General features: G+C 45.9%; 7 protein-coding genes across 7 annotated transcripts; 4 read left to right on the top strand and 3 right to left on the bottom strand.

Moving 5' to 3' along the window:
* Positions 1-55: 55 nt before the first annotated feature.
* GLAREA_12186 (uncharacterized protein) lies at positions 56-1468 on the bottom strand (the record flags this gene model as incomplete). The annotated part of the gene is made up of 2 exons (XM_008082968.1): positions 56-1169; positions 1254-1468. 2 exons carry the CDS (start codon positions 1466-1468, stop codon positions 56-58), a joined length of 1329 nt encoding a protein of 442 aa, XP_008081159.1.
* Positions 1469-1879: 411 nt separating this feature from the next.
* On the top strand, positions 1880-3127 carry GLAREA_12185 (uncharacterized protein; the record flags this gene model as incomplete). The annotated part of the gene is made up of 1 exon (XM_008082967.1): positions 1880-3127. The coding sequence occupies one exon, from the start codon at positions 1880-1882 to the stop codon at positions 3125-3127; it is 1248 nt and encodes a 415-aa protein (XP_008081158.1).
* Positions 3128-3983: 856 nt separating this feature from the next.
* On the top strand, positions 3984-4760 carry GLAREA_12184 (uncharacterized protein; the record flags this gene model as incomplete). The annotated part of the gene is made up of 1 exon (XM_008082966.1): positions 3984-4760. One exon carries the CDS (start codon positions 3984-3986, stop codon positions 4758-4760), a length of 777 nt encoding a protein of 258 aa, XP_008081157.1.
* Positions 4761-5228: 468 nt separating this feature from the next.
* On the top strand, positions 5229-5819 carry GLAREA_12183 (His-Me finger endonuclease; the record flags this gene model as incomplete). Its single annotated transcript, XM_008082965.1, has 2 exons — positions 5229-5374; positions 5477-5819. The coding sequence occupies 2 exons, from the start codon at positions 5229-5231 to the stop codon at positions 5817-5819; spliced, it is 489 nt and encodes a 162-aa protein (XP_008081156.1).
* Positions 5820-6930: 1111 nt separating this feature from the next.
* GLAREA_12182 (uncharacterized protein) lies at positions 6931-8736 on the bottom strand (the record flags this gene model as incomplete). Its single annotated transcript, XM_008082964.1, has 1 exon — positions 6931-8736. One exon carries the CDS (start codon positions 8734-8736, stop codon positions 6931-6933), a length of 1806 nt encoding a protein of 601 aa, XP_008081155.1.
* Positions 8737-9675: 939 nt separating this feature from the next.
* On the top strand, positions 9676-12247 carry GLAREA_12181 (RING/U-box; the record flags this gene model as incomplete). The annotated part of the gene is made up of 3 exons (XM_008082963.1): positions 9676-10122; positions 10172-10628; positions 10722-12247. The coding sequence occupies 3 exons, from the start codon at positions 9676-9678 to the stop codon at positions 12245-12247; spliced, it is 2430 nt and encodes an 809-aa protein (XP_008081154.1).
* Positions 12248-13425: 1178 nt separating this feature from the next.
* GLAREA_12180 (Di-copper centre-containing) lies at positions 13426-14851 on the bottom strand (the record flags this gene model as incomplete). Its single annotated transcript, XM_008082962.1, has 6 exons — positions 13426-13659; positions 13747-13774; positions 13827-14069; positions 14126-14403; positions 14462-14624; positions 14706-14851. 6 exons carry the CDS (start codon positions 14849-14851, stop codon positions 13426-13428), a joined length of 1092 nt encoding a protein of 363 aa, XP_008081153.1.
* Between the last annotated feature and the right edge of the window lie 310 nt (positions 14852-15161).

Raw genomic sequence — 15161 nt, 5'->3', positions numbered from 1 at the left:
GACGGATTTGCCGCACCCACCTGACCCACCTGTAGAGGGTATCCAATCTTTTCATCTACTGATCCCATATGCCTCTGAACTCCAGGAGATCCCTTTGGCCGTATATCTCACCAGCAACTGTCAGAATCATGTCCACCGTCGCTTTAGTGTTCCATTGAGGGTCTTCCGTGGGTGTTACTACTTCCTGGGCCGTCTGATTGTCATTCATCGACGCGCTAAGCGTGCTCATCATACGCTCTTTGGCTGCTGCCAGCTCTTCCGCTGTTAAAACTTTCGGAATTTCAGTGGCAACAGAAGAAGTTTCCGCATCTTGTTGGCTCGAACTTCCAGCTGCCGAAGACTCGGTTTCTGCTGCTCCTGCTGACATACTGTGCAGCAGTAGGTCCTCACCTATTGAAACCTGCTCGCCAGCTGCAAGGGATGGCTCGTCATTTTCGTCAAGGAAATCGAGAGCATCAGAAGCCAAGTCATCAGTCATTTCAGTTTCTGCCTCGTTGACAAATGGAATGGGCGAGTGTTCTTCGTCATCGTCTTCGAGGCTAGGATTCAGTTCATCCATACCTTCGTTCGTGGAAGCATCATCTTTCAAACCAAGTCCTACCAAGACTGCTTTCTTTCCTAGCTCTCTAACGACACCGATTTCTTCGCTGTTCAGCTCACCACGGTCCGGAAGCTTGGCAAGGAGACCCCACACCCATCGGCTCAAGCCTAGTTCGATCTTCTTTCCGCGTTGTAATACATTGCCTCCTGATAATAATCCGAGTAGCCGCAAGACCGTACTCTTGTTCATACAGGCAACCTGGGCGGGCATTGGTTCAATCGTCTTCATCTTCCACCGCCACCATCGCACAAGTGATGTATTTAAAGGACCAACTTCGGTAGGATGATCGTCATCGAGCGCGTTGATCACATCGTCCGGAGGGGTTTGCAATAATTGGGCCTGAAGCTCTTCAAACCGTGTCAGGATCGAGTCGAAGTAGATAAGGTTTTCGTCGTGGGAGGTTTCGGCATCCTCGTAGGTTTGCGCTGGATGCTCGTCCGTTGCATAATATGCGCCATCTCCGTAGAATGCCCCATGATCTCCGCGATTGTAATGGCTCTCATAGTCGCCATCGTCCTTGTCTTCTTTGGGCGCGACCAACAGATTTGGAATTCCACTGGCTTCTTCTCTATTGGGCAATTCTGGTCAGCAAAAGACTAGTTGGGTAGAGGATTTAGCAAAATCGACGAATTGTATGTAAACATGACCTTACCTTACTGATCTTAGATACGCGATCGCGTCCATATCCTCATCGTAATTCAGAGTTCCTTCATCATCGCCGTTCGTTTCATCGTCGAGTCCTGGTATGGCACTACGCTGACCATATGTTGGATCGACGCGAGCATATGCCTCTCCAGGTGCCCGAGCACGCGACTTGTTGCTTTGCGAAGGGCCGTCTTCATGGTGTTTGCGCTTAGAAGCTGCCATACCTGTATTGATGATATGAGGTTATAATAGATACCTAAAGATATGTTTTTGCAGTATTGATAGGGTTGTGGAGGAATGCAGTTATCCAACAAACCAGCAGAGGGTCATCAAATAATCGTCGTCGTGCTGCCCTTGTAAGGTTAGCCCCCGATTCCCGGCCCGAGCCGCCAGAAGACCGAGCTAAAATCGTCATCGTCAACTCCATTACGTTCCCCATTGACGATTCTTCTGTTTCTTGCCAACAACACTTACTGCTTTTGCCATCACAACCTCGATTTGGAACCTCATTACCTCTACTGTATACCACAGATGTCCGCACTCGCTCCTATGGCTTTTTCCAACTTTATCTGGCCCTGATCGGCACAATTCTATTGCAGAAAACCATCCCACCACCCCCACCACCAGGAAATCATGGCCCTCGATGCCCAAAGCAACTGGGATGTGGAAATGTCCCAGCCTCTCAAAATCCCAATTCGAAGCGTTAACGCAAATTTGTTATATGCTGCTGGTCCTTCAGATCCGTCTCATGCTCATCGGCGCCCTGAACCCTCCCGCGAAATCCATCTCCCGCTTGAGATAATCACCCAGATCCTCGAATATATACCGCGAACCTTTGCAATGCAACGTACTCTATGGGCCTGCACGCTAGTATCGCGTCTGTGGTATGCGTCAAGCATTGCGCTTCTTTACGAGCACCCATACTTGAGTGGCGCAAGTTTCAACGCATTTGTTCGAACGATATGCCCCTCCAAGAATGCTCATATCCGGCCATCGTCTCTCTCAGTTCTCGTCAGACATCTTGATATGTCTTCGCTGGTACATAATAGCAGCAGAAGTCTTACGGCACGGTTATTGGGACGATTAAAGGGAAACCTCGAGAGTTTCTTAGCTCCACAAGCTAGTTTCGGCATCAACAGCTTTGCAGCGCTTAGCAAATGTACGAAGCTCAAGATGCTGAATCTGAGTCTGATTTCTGCTTCGATCCCGAACAAGTTACTATTTCAAACATTAAAATCGTTGCAAGACCTTGAGGTCCTTTTTTTCCCGAGAAGTTCTGGGGGTGACAAGTCTACCATCAAAGAAGTCTACGTATGGCCGCCGAGGATGAAAGCTCTCCATCTGGCTGGCGGGATTGATGACAATTTCATACTCGATCACTTGTCTGATGTTCCAGACTGTACGGAGAGGCTGAGCGTACAGCACTGCACCCAAGTCCATGCCCACGCCTTGCTCACTGCTCTCGAATCGATTGGTCCCAGACTCCGAGAGCTAACGATCAGATATCCAATGTCGCGATTAGAATCGGGGCAACTTGACACGTTGCTGATGATTTGTCCCAATCTCCTTGCTCTGAGAACTTTTGCGGAGTATGTGACCAACGATCTTCTATCTTTTGTGTCGAAGCACCCGTTACGAATACTCGATGTAGAAGCAACCCCTTCATATCTGGCGGAGGGTGCTCTTCGTCCTGAGACTCTCTACATGGCTGTTGAAGATGATCTACTGCCGGATCTCAGGAGCGTACGTGTAAGTAAGAGGCTTGGGTGGAGGGAAACTCCAGCCTCACGGCAAGATGTCATTGATCTAGAGGAAGCGATGAACGATCACGAGTCGGAAAACCCTCTCGGCTTGTGGACGGGCGTCTGGCAGGGTGACTAATAAATATTATAATTCAATGAAAACTTGTTCGTTCACAGCTTCTGCCTAACTTCGTTGTTTGGAGACTTCACTTTCGCTTTGAAGTTGTCGCTTCGTCTTCAATCACTACGCTTACGTGTTTGATTGTAGACCTCTCATCACTACAACACTAACTTCTCCGTATCTTATACTCTTCAACACTACCGATCTCAACATCAATAAAATCTGTCCACCCATTTCACGGATTGGACTATTAGCCACTCATCTTCCGTCCTGTCAATGAAATTCGTCATCTCATCAACGAATGCTAGTATTATTACGGAAGAGCCCCCAAGCAATATTTCGCAAGGTGAAGATTACTGTTAGATTAATTTTGGTGAGTTTCAAGCTCGAGAATATTATCATTGACTGCGTTCAGGATGCATTATCTCATTTAATATCCTTATTCAACTATTTTCAATTCTTTTACATACAAAAACTACGTCTTTGGAAAGCTGAGTAGCACTTTCAACCACATCAAGATTTTATCATGCAAGATAAATGACAGCTCAAAGCCGATTCTGCACCCGCTGCCATTCCAAGCATACAGCTCTTGGCTCCAGCCAGTATCTCACTGTCCTGAAGGATACTTCTTTAAGCCAGCTGTTCGTTTCAAAAGTTGAATAGCTGCATCGCTTCCTTCCATGATTACTAGTCCATCATCACCCCACATTCGGCTCATGGTTACAGCGCTATATATGTCCCGAGAGACCTTTACAGTTTTAGTTCACAGTTCGAAAGCATTGTTGCGGAGTCAACAGAATTTGGAAAGCTTCCAAACACGGGATTTCATTGTGGCCAGCTCGAATGAAACACAGATGGACATACAATATCAGATATGAACCTTCACAGCGACAGCCGCCGCAATGACGGTCATCCTTTCAACGACCAATCTCGCATATTCATCGACCTTACCGTCGACGACCAGTGCAGTACGAATTCTAAAGCCTCCAGTACTATTTCAGATCAAATTTCTAGCGGTTCAGCATTGGCACTTAAGCAGCAATCCATGGAGGTGTCTCGTGTTACTAACCAGGAAACAGTCGTTCCTCTTCAGCCCCTCGGACCTACCGACTTCTACACAGTTCTGAAACGATCTTTTATAAAAGAAGAAATGATTACTTCCATCGTTGAAGACATCTTCTTGGATCGTGATGAAGCCAATTACTGCGCTCGAGCTCTAGCGGAGTCTGAGGCTCAGAGAAGATGCACCAGCTCCACTAATTTCACCGATCAAGAACATTTATACAAGGCGAAGATCACTTTTAACGAGAAAGCTCCTTACGACGTGATTACCGTGTTCATTGAGCTGGGAAAGGTAAAGACTAAGAATAAGTCAATGGACGATTCATCACCCCAAACTTTGGATGGAATCACATTGTCACTAGAATTGAGCGCTTCAGGATCAAAGAAATGTTCTGAGTTGTGCTCCCCATCAACCACGAGTAGTTCGCATCACCCAATAATTGAAGGACAACTTCTACCTGCTGCTGATGTCTCTGAGCGAGTGAGGGATGAAAATCTTGATTCATCCGCTCTCAGCGGAGATTTTGGCAATGATGCTGAACCTCAGACCCAACACGGCTTACCAACAGGAGCATCAGACAAGACTTAGACTTCAACTTCAACCACAACCAGACAGTTTCCAATCCACCATCATGAGCAACAACATCCACCAAAACCCGAACTAATCACTCCCCTCCTCACCCCTCTCAAACTCAGAAGAAAATCCGCTCCATCACCAACTATCTCCATCCCCAAAAGAAAAGCCCTCCTCACATCCCCTTCTCGGCCCGCAAAACTCACAACCGACCTCGCAGCCTGGCTCAAATCCACCCGCTCCCTACTTTCCCCCTTCCTTTGCGAAAATGAATGCTGGTTCCATCCTTCGCCTCCACCACCGTATCGCACTGCTTCCGGATTACGACCTTATGGTACGATTTCGAAGAAATTCAACTTTCCTTATCCTTTAAAATCACTCTCCGCGGGGAATGAGCATGGATTGGTAGCGCAGGATGCGTCAGCGGGGTTGGTAAATATATCCATACCATATGGTATAGCTCATCACATCATTTATAGGACGATGAGTAAACGACAGATGGACGGCTGGGTTAATAAGAAGTGGCACGCGAGTCATCTGTGTGGGAATTGGAGTTGTGTTAATGCGAAGCATATTTATGTGGAGGAGGGGAGGGTTAATGCGGGGAGGAATGCGTGTTTTATGCATAGGTGAGTGCAGAATCTCAAATTTCTGGGTTGGACCTTTGGAGAGATTGGAACTTTTAGAGGAAATTCGAGTTTTTTGGGGTGGGTGCTAATGATGGGATACAGGGACGAGTGTAGACATGATCCTAGGTGTTTGAAGGAATTAAAGAGGGAACTTGATGTTTTCGGGAGGGTTGTTGGGGGTGGTGATGAGTGGGATGTTGAGGTTGCGAAGATAGGGAATTCGATGGAGGCGAGCGAAGGGGAGAGAAACGGTGATGGGGATGGGGAGGAGGATGATCGGATGGAGTGGGATGATTGGAATGGGAGTGGATTTTTCGAGGACGGATATGGGGAGGAAGGGGAGGTGGTGGGTGGTGGCAATGTATCTGAGGGAGACGAGGGGCAGGCACTAATGGGTGATGGTGGCGATGCCCATGATGACGGTTGCGGTGTAAATGATGAGTGATGAGGGATGAATATAAATGCGGGACGCAGGAAAAGTATCAAACATTAGAACTATTACTTATGGGTCGAAATGACTGTTTACCAGATAGCGGTAGAGTAGAGTTTAAGAGCCTTATCTCATATCTTTGAAAGCTTCACATCTACTAGAGTATTCTCCTGAAGAAGCTACTATACCACCTAGAAATTTACGTTGCTTATTACCATTTTAAATTAGCACTAATTGAATTACTAAATAACTTATATAATTTTGAAACAATACATTAGTTTTCACTGTTTTCATAACAGTATTTCGTCAGTTATCGCTAGGTTCTATTAATAATATTCTATTTTACTTAAAACAAATACATAATGTTCTTTTTCTAGCGAGGCGTAAGATTTGCGGTATTAGATAAGAAGAAAAAGGTTTACTCAGCGTCTGTGAGTCATTAAAACATAGTCTGTAAAGTAGAAGAATACTAAATGGATAAGGCAATAGTTTAATCGAGAATATTGCGTTAGGCAGCTACGTTTGTGACAGGATAAGAGGAATTCGGTCGCGGTTAAGTAGGAAATAGTTGGATTGTTGTACTTTTAGAAGTAAGGACTTACTTCTAATAGGGATTATTTAATCTATTTTCAAAAACAGGTTTATAATATTTCTACTTATTAAGTACAAAATTTTAACATTTATTAGTTTTACTTATCTCTTTATGTAAGATACCTACCCACCGCTAAATTCTTTTTTATAGTAAGGGTAAGGCGTTTGAGTGTTAGATAAGCAGAAAACATCTAGATTTATATAAAAAGAGGTTAGGGACTTGTTAAGGATAGGTTGTTAATGATCGATCTCTGAATAGTTTAAAATGTTTTGTACTATACTAAGTAACAAATCTCAAATTTTACACCTCACCTAGTAGACTTCTTCCTGCGCCTAAAGAATTCCACAAACCACCTATCACTTAGTTAACTATACCTTATTCACTTTAAAAATCTTTCCACAGCAAAGACTCCTCGCACTACTAATTTAGCTCCTTTATTTTCTTCATTTATCTTCACCCACGCCTTCAGTCATTTTACTAGTTACGGCAATTTTATTTAATACATAGTATTATATTTCTATAATCTATTTCCCTCTATCGAAGGTTCTTAATCCAATTGACCATCCTATCTTCCTCAACAACCCTAGCTCCCTGATCAAGCAGTGACCTGTTCGGTATAAAATCAACGCTTGGATCATAGGCAATCTCAAACCCGGGATTCTGCACATCGATCCTCGCAGCATTCTTGACCTGCAACTGTTTCTTGCCCTTCTTCTTCTTCTTCTCGGGCTCAGGTTCAGCCTGTGCGGGAATCGCGACGACTTGTTGTGTATCAGTCTTGCGCTTCTTCGCCGGCGGTTCAGCTGCAGTCGTTCCAGCAGCTCGCTTACCTGCTGAAGTAGAAGAAGGTTCATCGTCGGAAGTCAGTGTGAGATCAGCGGTTCCGTTTGTGACTGTAGTAACTGGGTCAGCTGGACCGACTGGCATGCTATCCTGAGCTCTGAAGAAAGTTCCGCAGCGGACTTCCTTGTGATAAGCCAGTTGGCGGTCTTTATCTGGGTCAGGTTTACCAATGTAATCAATAACCATCTGTGCGATCCAGCGACGAGGAAACTCAAGTGTACCCTTCTCATTGATCCAGCCGAATCCGATTTCTTGGTCGTCTAGTTCATTGTACCATTCAAAGCGCTCGGTCCGGTATCCTGGGTCACGCTTGAACTGAGTTTTATCCTCGAGTTCCTCGAACGTCTTGCGCATGAAATACCGCAATCTAAATTCTTGCAAATTCTGCAGCGTGCCGAAGACAGCGAGGGCTTGATCGGAGATCATCTCGGGGTTGATGAGATCCATCCTAGCTTTTGTGAAGCGCAGACTAGGGTACATGACGCCGCATGCGCGAAGGTAGATGTTCTCGGGTGGAAGGAGGTCGAGTTCGCAGTATCTGGGCATGCGATGGCGAAGTGGGTGGTTTTTGTCGCGGAGGACCGAGTCTTCGTAGACGCCACCGCCGGTGCCGAAATGAGGGTGACGACCTGAGAAGACAAGTGCAGAACCGGCTGGGAGTGTGCAGGTTAGTCGCACGCTTGTGATGTTAAACCGGCCGGGAAAGTAATCTTCAGGGTAGTTTGACAGGTTGATCATGACTGTGAAGGCGAGAGGGTTGTCGCCGCCATCGATGTGGAGACCGCCAAATTGCTTGATGTCGTCTGAAAGATCTCCATCTTGCTCGACGCTGACTGATGAGGAATTCAGCTGAATGGCGTTCAACTCTTGATTGTCGTGGTGGCCTATAGTGATAGCCGCGTTACAAGCCCAATCTCTAACTAAAGTGTCAGTATTTCTCTCGGGAAACTTGTACTTGAGAATGCGTGCTCCAGTCTTGGAGAGATGAGCATCGAACTTGTAATTCTCGGGTCTCATCTTGCAAGCAATTGATCCAAGTTGAACTGTTCGTTTGTATCTACCTTCAGTTGCAGCACGGTCATACGAGCGTCCTCTCTGCTCTGGGTGCTTTGTCTTGGACCACGCTTTGCATTGCGCTTCAAAGTCAGGATGGGTGATCATCTTTCTCAATTCCTGGATGTCTTTCCAGCAGCCCATCTCTTGCATGTCTTGGGGAGTTGCTACTGCGGCAAAGGGAATTAGTGTGCCATATTTAGTCCGGATATAGTGGCACAATCCCGTCATCTCGGTGTACCCTTCATGGTCTAGTTCTCTCTGGGTCAAGAGACGTCTTCGATTGAGAATGTCCGGTACACTTCGACTAAGCGTCAGTCGTCGAGTAGAGTTCTTTTGACCTTCGAATGTTGGTTTCAGTTCGTGTATCCAATAAGGTGGTTTGCCTTCTGTTTGAATACGTTGACGGGTAAACATACCGTCGTTCGATATGTCCTTGAACATTGTGTCTTGATTGGTGTTGATTACACTTGAGTCCATCGCAAGGAATCTGATGCGGTACTTACGATTTGCGTTATGTATGTGAAAAGGTAGAGTTTTGCTGATTGGAGAGATTCGTTAAATAAAAATGTGGAATGAAAACGAGGAGCCTTTATATACCTAGGTAGACAACAAAGAATGAAGAGAACAGTTGATGTGAAATAGAACACAGAACAGGACGGGGCATGACACGAGAACAGGAAGTGTGATTTATCACTCGCAGTCATGAGCAGATTACAAAGAAGAGCTCGTGACATACAGGAGCATGCAAAACCCGCTTCCCTCCTCCATGAAACCTCCCTATGTATCGGAACTCAAGCTCGCTTATAAGTGGACTTAGACTAGTAACCTAACTTTATTAGACTTAGTGGAATCCTCAGTAACATGCCCAAAGAGAAATAAAGCTCTCTTATATCAAGTTGGGAAAAAGAAAACAGCTAAATTAGATAAACTGGAACATGGCGTTTTGATTCTTTCTGTCGAATGGAATCCCATGATTGCTCATGCATTGCTTAGTAATCCAATATATCAAATCAGCTAACTGACCCGCCTCGCGGAGGACAAAATAACTGTCAGTCACATGCTCCCTAATCTTGGACTAGATAAGTTGACTTCGAATAGAGCGTCAGAAGTCTTATTTACTTAAAATAATAGACAAAATATCTCATATTGTTCCAAATTAATCCACTAAATAACGATATTTCGTCAACTTAATCGAAGAAATACCGTGTTTCGACTGCCACTTATTTTGTCCACCGCGAGCCCGCGAAACCTCGTCGCGAGCTTATTGGCGCGGTTCATGAACCTTGCACACAAAAAAGTGTAGAACTCGTGTAACCACGGTAGAACCCCGCATCGACATCCAAGTGCCACCTCGACGTCGCCTCTATAGTATCGACCAAGATGACACCACTATGTAAGTTTTTTGCAAACGGTTACTGCAGAAATGGAGACTCTTGTAACTTCATCCATGACCCAAACACAAGCACTATACAAGACCTCGCACCCGTAGCTTCACTCTTATCGACCACGGAAAAGCTCAACCTCAACTTATCAGCTGTGGCTTCTCGCAATGAGGAGGCCAAACCCGTTCAAACATGCCGTTTCTTCTTGCAAGGAAGATGCAATAAAGGCAAAGGGTGTCGATACAATCACGACCCAACCATACCGTTGCCGCAACAATCCCTTCTTGAGGTAGCATCCGTAGATTATCCTCAAATACCAATCGATACTCGGTCAATTGTTCGTTGCAAATTCCTGTCGAGTCCAGGAGGTTGCCAAAACAATCTTTGTCCATATCTGCACTCTGTGTATGATTCTGGTGTGGAAAAGAAAGCGACTGGTGAAGAGGTAAGCAGTCGCTCGCTAAACTTTCAGGAGCCAGAATTAATTTAATAAGGAGGATGAAGAGCAGGCGGACGACTTCATTCGGAATCTTTTAGGAGCGACGGTCTACTTCGATGAAGTTGGCCACATTCAGAAAGTCTCCTTCCCGACTGACTTCTCACTTGCATGCATTACTGGGTTTGTCCGAGAAACCACCCCCGAGGCACTCATTAATACTCTTCGCGGATTCGGCTTTAACATAACTGTCGATTGCGTCCGTATCCTTCGGCCCACGGCATCATCGGAACCGAAGACAACCGTGAAAGTAGAAGACCCGCTCTTTGCTAGAGAGCTGACTTTGAGGCTCGAAAATCAGAGGTCGACCCTCAGGGCAGTTCCAGTGCCCGTCAATTCTCAGCAGACAAATTGCAGAAAGGTGTACATATCCTGGCACAAATCTACTCGAAGTGTGTGGGTCAATTTCGGCAGCAGTGAAATAGCGAACAGAGTTGCGCAGAAAATTAATGAAGGTAGGTACAAATGTCTGGGCCAGTCTGTCAAATCTTCTCTGGCAAAGTTGAGTCCAAGCCGAACGCGACGACGCAATCATTCTAACCCTGTAGCTTGGACCATAGTCCTGAGTGATGTGCCCAGCGATGCGACTCCTAAAGACGTTGAGGAGAGTATCAAGTCCCCTTATGACAAGCCCCGACACATTAAGCTTGGACCAATTAGTTATGAAGCTTCTGATGCAGAGGTCAGCGTTGTCGTCAGGTCCTCCCTGGAAAAGCATGGTCCACTCGAGAGCTTCTACCTCGCCCCCACAAACAAGGGAAAGCGGGTGAAAGCCACGGCTTTGTTTGCAGATGAAGCAGACGCCAGATTGGCACGCTCGCTAAACAACTGCCCCATTAATATTTTAAAGAAGGGTAAGTTGACCGTCGCTATTATCCAGTCGGCCAAAATCAAGGTTTCTACCGCTGTCTACACTGCTACAAAGGGCGAACTTGATGCGGAAAGCAAGACTTGGGAAGAGCAGCACCTGCGGCTTCACATTTATCAAGATGCTGTAAAGCGGTTCACGACATTAAAGATTGAGGGCAGCAGTACGCAAGATATAGCTCATGCGCGCAACACGCTTGATCGGATTTTGAGCGGCATTGTATTGAAGGATGGGGAGAATATAGTCTGGGATCCATCGTTCAGCAGTAATGGGAGAGCATATAAGAGGTTGAAGTCAATCGAGAAGGAACTCCATATCCTCATCGTAAGGGACAAAATAAGGCGCCAGCTGCAGTATTATGGTGCTTCCGAAACTGTCCAGTACGCCGTTCAAGAGATCGTCGTGCTGAAAGAAGAATTTTCTAAGAACCTTGACATAGAGAAGGATCAGCATCATACAGATTCGGCAATTGTGAGTGGGGGTCGTACTCTTGAAATCCGCTCCTCGCTGGCTGCCTTATCTACACCTGACGGAAACTGCCCAATCTGCTTCGATGATCCCGATACACCAGTTAGAACCTTATGTAAGCACACGTACTGCCTCGAATGCTTTGAGAATTGCTGCACATCCGCCCCCTCGACAAGCACAAACGGGTTTCGAATCCAGTGCTATGGCGACGGAGGGAATTGCCCAGGGGTTTTTACTCTAGCGGAGTTGAAGGACCATCTCTCCTCGACCGCCTTTGAATCCGTCCTTAAGTCATCCTTTGATGAATACGTTCAGTGCCACCCTAAAGATTTCCACTACTGTCCAACTCCGGGTTGTGGCTATGTCTACCGCTGCACGTCGGCCTCCAACTCGAAGCCTCCAGCACACACCTGTCCAAACTGTTTGGAGCTCCTATGCACTTATTGCCACGCGCGGCATGGCGACTATACATGTGCAGAATACAAAGACATTGAATCAGGTGGTTACGAGGCGCTAGAGAAGCTAAAGAAAGAACTTAACATCAAAGATTGTCCTAATTGCAAGACACCAATGGAAAAGACAGAGGGGTGCAATCATATGACTTGCGGAGGCTGTAAAGCGCACATTTGCTGGGTTTGCATGGCACTCTTCGAAACAAGTGGTCCTTGCTATGCGCATATGACCGAGCAACATGGTGGCATCGGCCTTCAAGAACTCAATCGTCTGGTGAATTGGTGATGGCTCAAATCAAAGCAAGGAAATAAAAATAATTTCATATGGGGAAACTAGTTTGCTAGGTCCGAATTATTATGGAAAGCCAATGTGGCTCGTGAATAGTATGTCTCATCATACAGAATCTGGATCATTGCAGTACCGCTATTTAAAGTGACTCCACTGACGTAGAACTTTGCGGGGAATTCATTTGCGTATCACCGTGAAGATAATAATGCAGCGTAGGCATTAAAGTCTTGCTTGATACCAGTTGTAGAAATGGAGTAACCATAGTTTTTACAAATGAGTGTATCCTGCCCACCCTGAGCGAGGCAAAGTCTTTGGTAGCTGCAACCAGGAAGAAGCCGGTTCTGTAAGCGACTGTATTTGCGTTAAGAAACCATGATGGGAGCCTGTTAGATCCAGAGATCCATGTTGACGGACCAATGGTTGTTGCATCATACATATCTGTCGGCTTAGCACGGCAACATGTAGACGGACAAATGAACTGCGGAATCAGAGATACCAGTGGTCGTACATAACTCATTTCGCCACCAAGCTGATATAAAAAGGAAGCTTAATATAGTCGGACCGAGCAGAGTGAAATAGGTTTCGAGCTAAAGTTAAGTCCTCGTGTCACTTGGCATCGGCTCGAGTTCTGACAATGTGACTATCCTCTTCCCTTTGTCAAATTAGAACAATAAACTCGAATTTGCTGAAACAATTAGGAAAGAGCACCTCCGGGAGTATAGCTGCCAGAATGCTAAGACTGGCCGTTTTGGTGCCGTACGAGAACAGTGCGGCGGAGTTTTAACAAACCAGTGTTCTCGACTCTAGTTAGCAGATACTGAAAAAAACATTTATAAAACACTCAAAGTCTGTGACACAAATGTAGCCACGCGCTGGCGAAACCGTAAGCTCGGTCAGTTGAAAAGCACTGTCTTGTTAGGAAAAGAAATACGGGACGACATGAGGTGTCGTCGGTCGGCGTCTCCACCAGAAAATACGATGTGGGGGCAGCAAACGCAAAGGTGTGAATTTAGAATCACCCAGGGCGACACCGACACAATGCACGGACCACCAGAGCCTGTTCTTCAGCTGCTCCAGCTGTTCACACACCTGAGGAATTGTGTTCATCATTTTCATATCAATTTCTATGTCATTTTCCAGGACTCCCTACCAATAAGACATGTTGGCTTTGTTATCTAGACATAGATGTAACAGAAATCGCCATTGTTCCCTCCAATGGGATTCATCATATCCCACGTCTTGGATTTCGGGGCCGTCCACTTCAAATCGACGGTGTCACCCTTGCTTGGATTCCCAGAGAGGACATTCATTCTATTTTCGGGATCTTGCATCTTCCAAATCCACCAGATTCGATCAATCATACCATGATGGAAGTAGAAAACAGGGTCGCCAGGAGATGAGTAGAAGTCCTACGATCACGGAAACGTATGGTCAGCTTGAAGGATCATGATACGCGACTGGTTTCCTGAGGAGAAAAAAGAATTCGAAACACTTACGCCTCCAGGATCTCCGCCAATCGTATAGCTACAACCTGTTAGTTGATGAAACATGATCTATTCGAGAGAATTCAACGTACTGCCCGCCCATATGCACTCCCCAGTCGTTCCTGCTAGCATTTCCTAGCATGTTGGCTTGAAAGTCTTCAATGTTATTATTCTCGGTGATCAAAGAATAAGTGTAGTTGTCAAAAGTAACTGCGGCAGAGTACTTATTGACATCTCGTCGTAAGCACCGGGGATTAGACCCAAAGTTGTCGGCACGTGGATTCGGAGGTAAGTCATTAACAATCTTCCCGAACGGTCCTAAGCTAACAACCATACTAGAGATTATTAGCATCGTATCTTTGCAATATCAGTGTGATCTTGTGGTTTCTACTCTTTGAATGGTCCTTCAGTCACACAACCACCACCGCCGGCTGATGGGATCATATCGTACGGTGGCTTGAAGCTCATAGATGGTATTCCGGGATATTCACTTGGAAGTCCGTTTCCGCCCATGCTTGAGTCATTGCCGTTAAAAAGGGGCGAGTTTATTGGATCTGCAGCATATCGCGCCCAGTTCCAATATGGTTGATACCCTGTATATCCGCATTCGTCGCGGAGAGCTTTCTCGTATGCCCAGATGTACAATCGATGGGCCGTGAAAAGATGTGGCTTCACAGAAGTCGTCAGTGGTTGAATCTTTTCAGAATGCTTTCGTCTCTAGGCTTACCGTTGAATGCAACTCTGGAGCCATTGACTCGTGCGTAGCTACAAAGTCGTCGAATCGATTCAAAGCTCCAGGATACTTGTCTCGTGGAGAAATGGGAGGCTTTTTCTGCAGACACAAAACAGCTGCGATGTATTCCTTTCTTTGTCCTTCCGAGAGGTCACTCCTTTGGAACGATCAGCATCAGTGCATCAAGCTGGACTATACAACCGTGGCTTGATAAAACTAGTAAAAAGTCCGATCATACCACTCATATCTCCTTGCAGCATTTTCGAGCGTGCAGTTAGAGTTGTTCGGGTGCTTGGCCAAGTAAGCCTCAAACTTGGCTAAGCTAGCCTCTTCGAGCTTGTCGGTGTCGTCAAGAGGATATGGACCGTCCGTTCTTCTATGCATTGCGGCTTGTCAACTGATTGCTCACTCATTGAGGTGATCAAATTTTACTTGCCGGTTGAGACTGAACGGCTTTTTTGTTACCAGTCCTATCACTCCATCAGAAGCGATGCACGATACCAGGAATAAGGTCTTGAACAACATTCTATATTTTCAGAATGTAAAGTAGTTTATGATAATCTGAGCAAGTCTCCGCTAACAATAACGTCTTCTTACTTGCTATTATACTTCTATTATCTGGATTATACTTTCCTTCGGACCGGCTTGTGCCTCCCTGAAGCGATCACCACTGCACGTCAGAATTGCTATAGTA

Source organism: Glarea lozoyensis (genome assembly GCF_000409485.1).
Source record: "Glarea lozoyensis ATCC 20868 chromosome Unknown GLAREA17, whole genome shotgun sequence".
Lineage (NCBI taxonomy): Eukaryota > Fungi > Ascomycota > Leotiomycetes > Helotiales > Helotiaceae > Glarea > Glarea lozoyensis.
The sequence above is the reverse complement of the archived record's forward strand: the minus strand, read 5'-3'. Positions and strand labels throughout refer to the sequence as shown.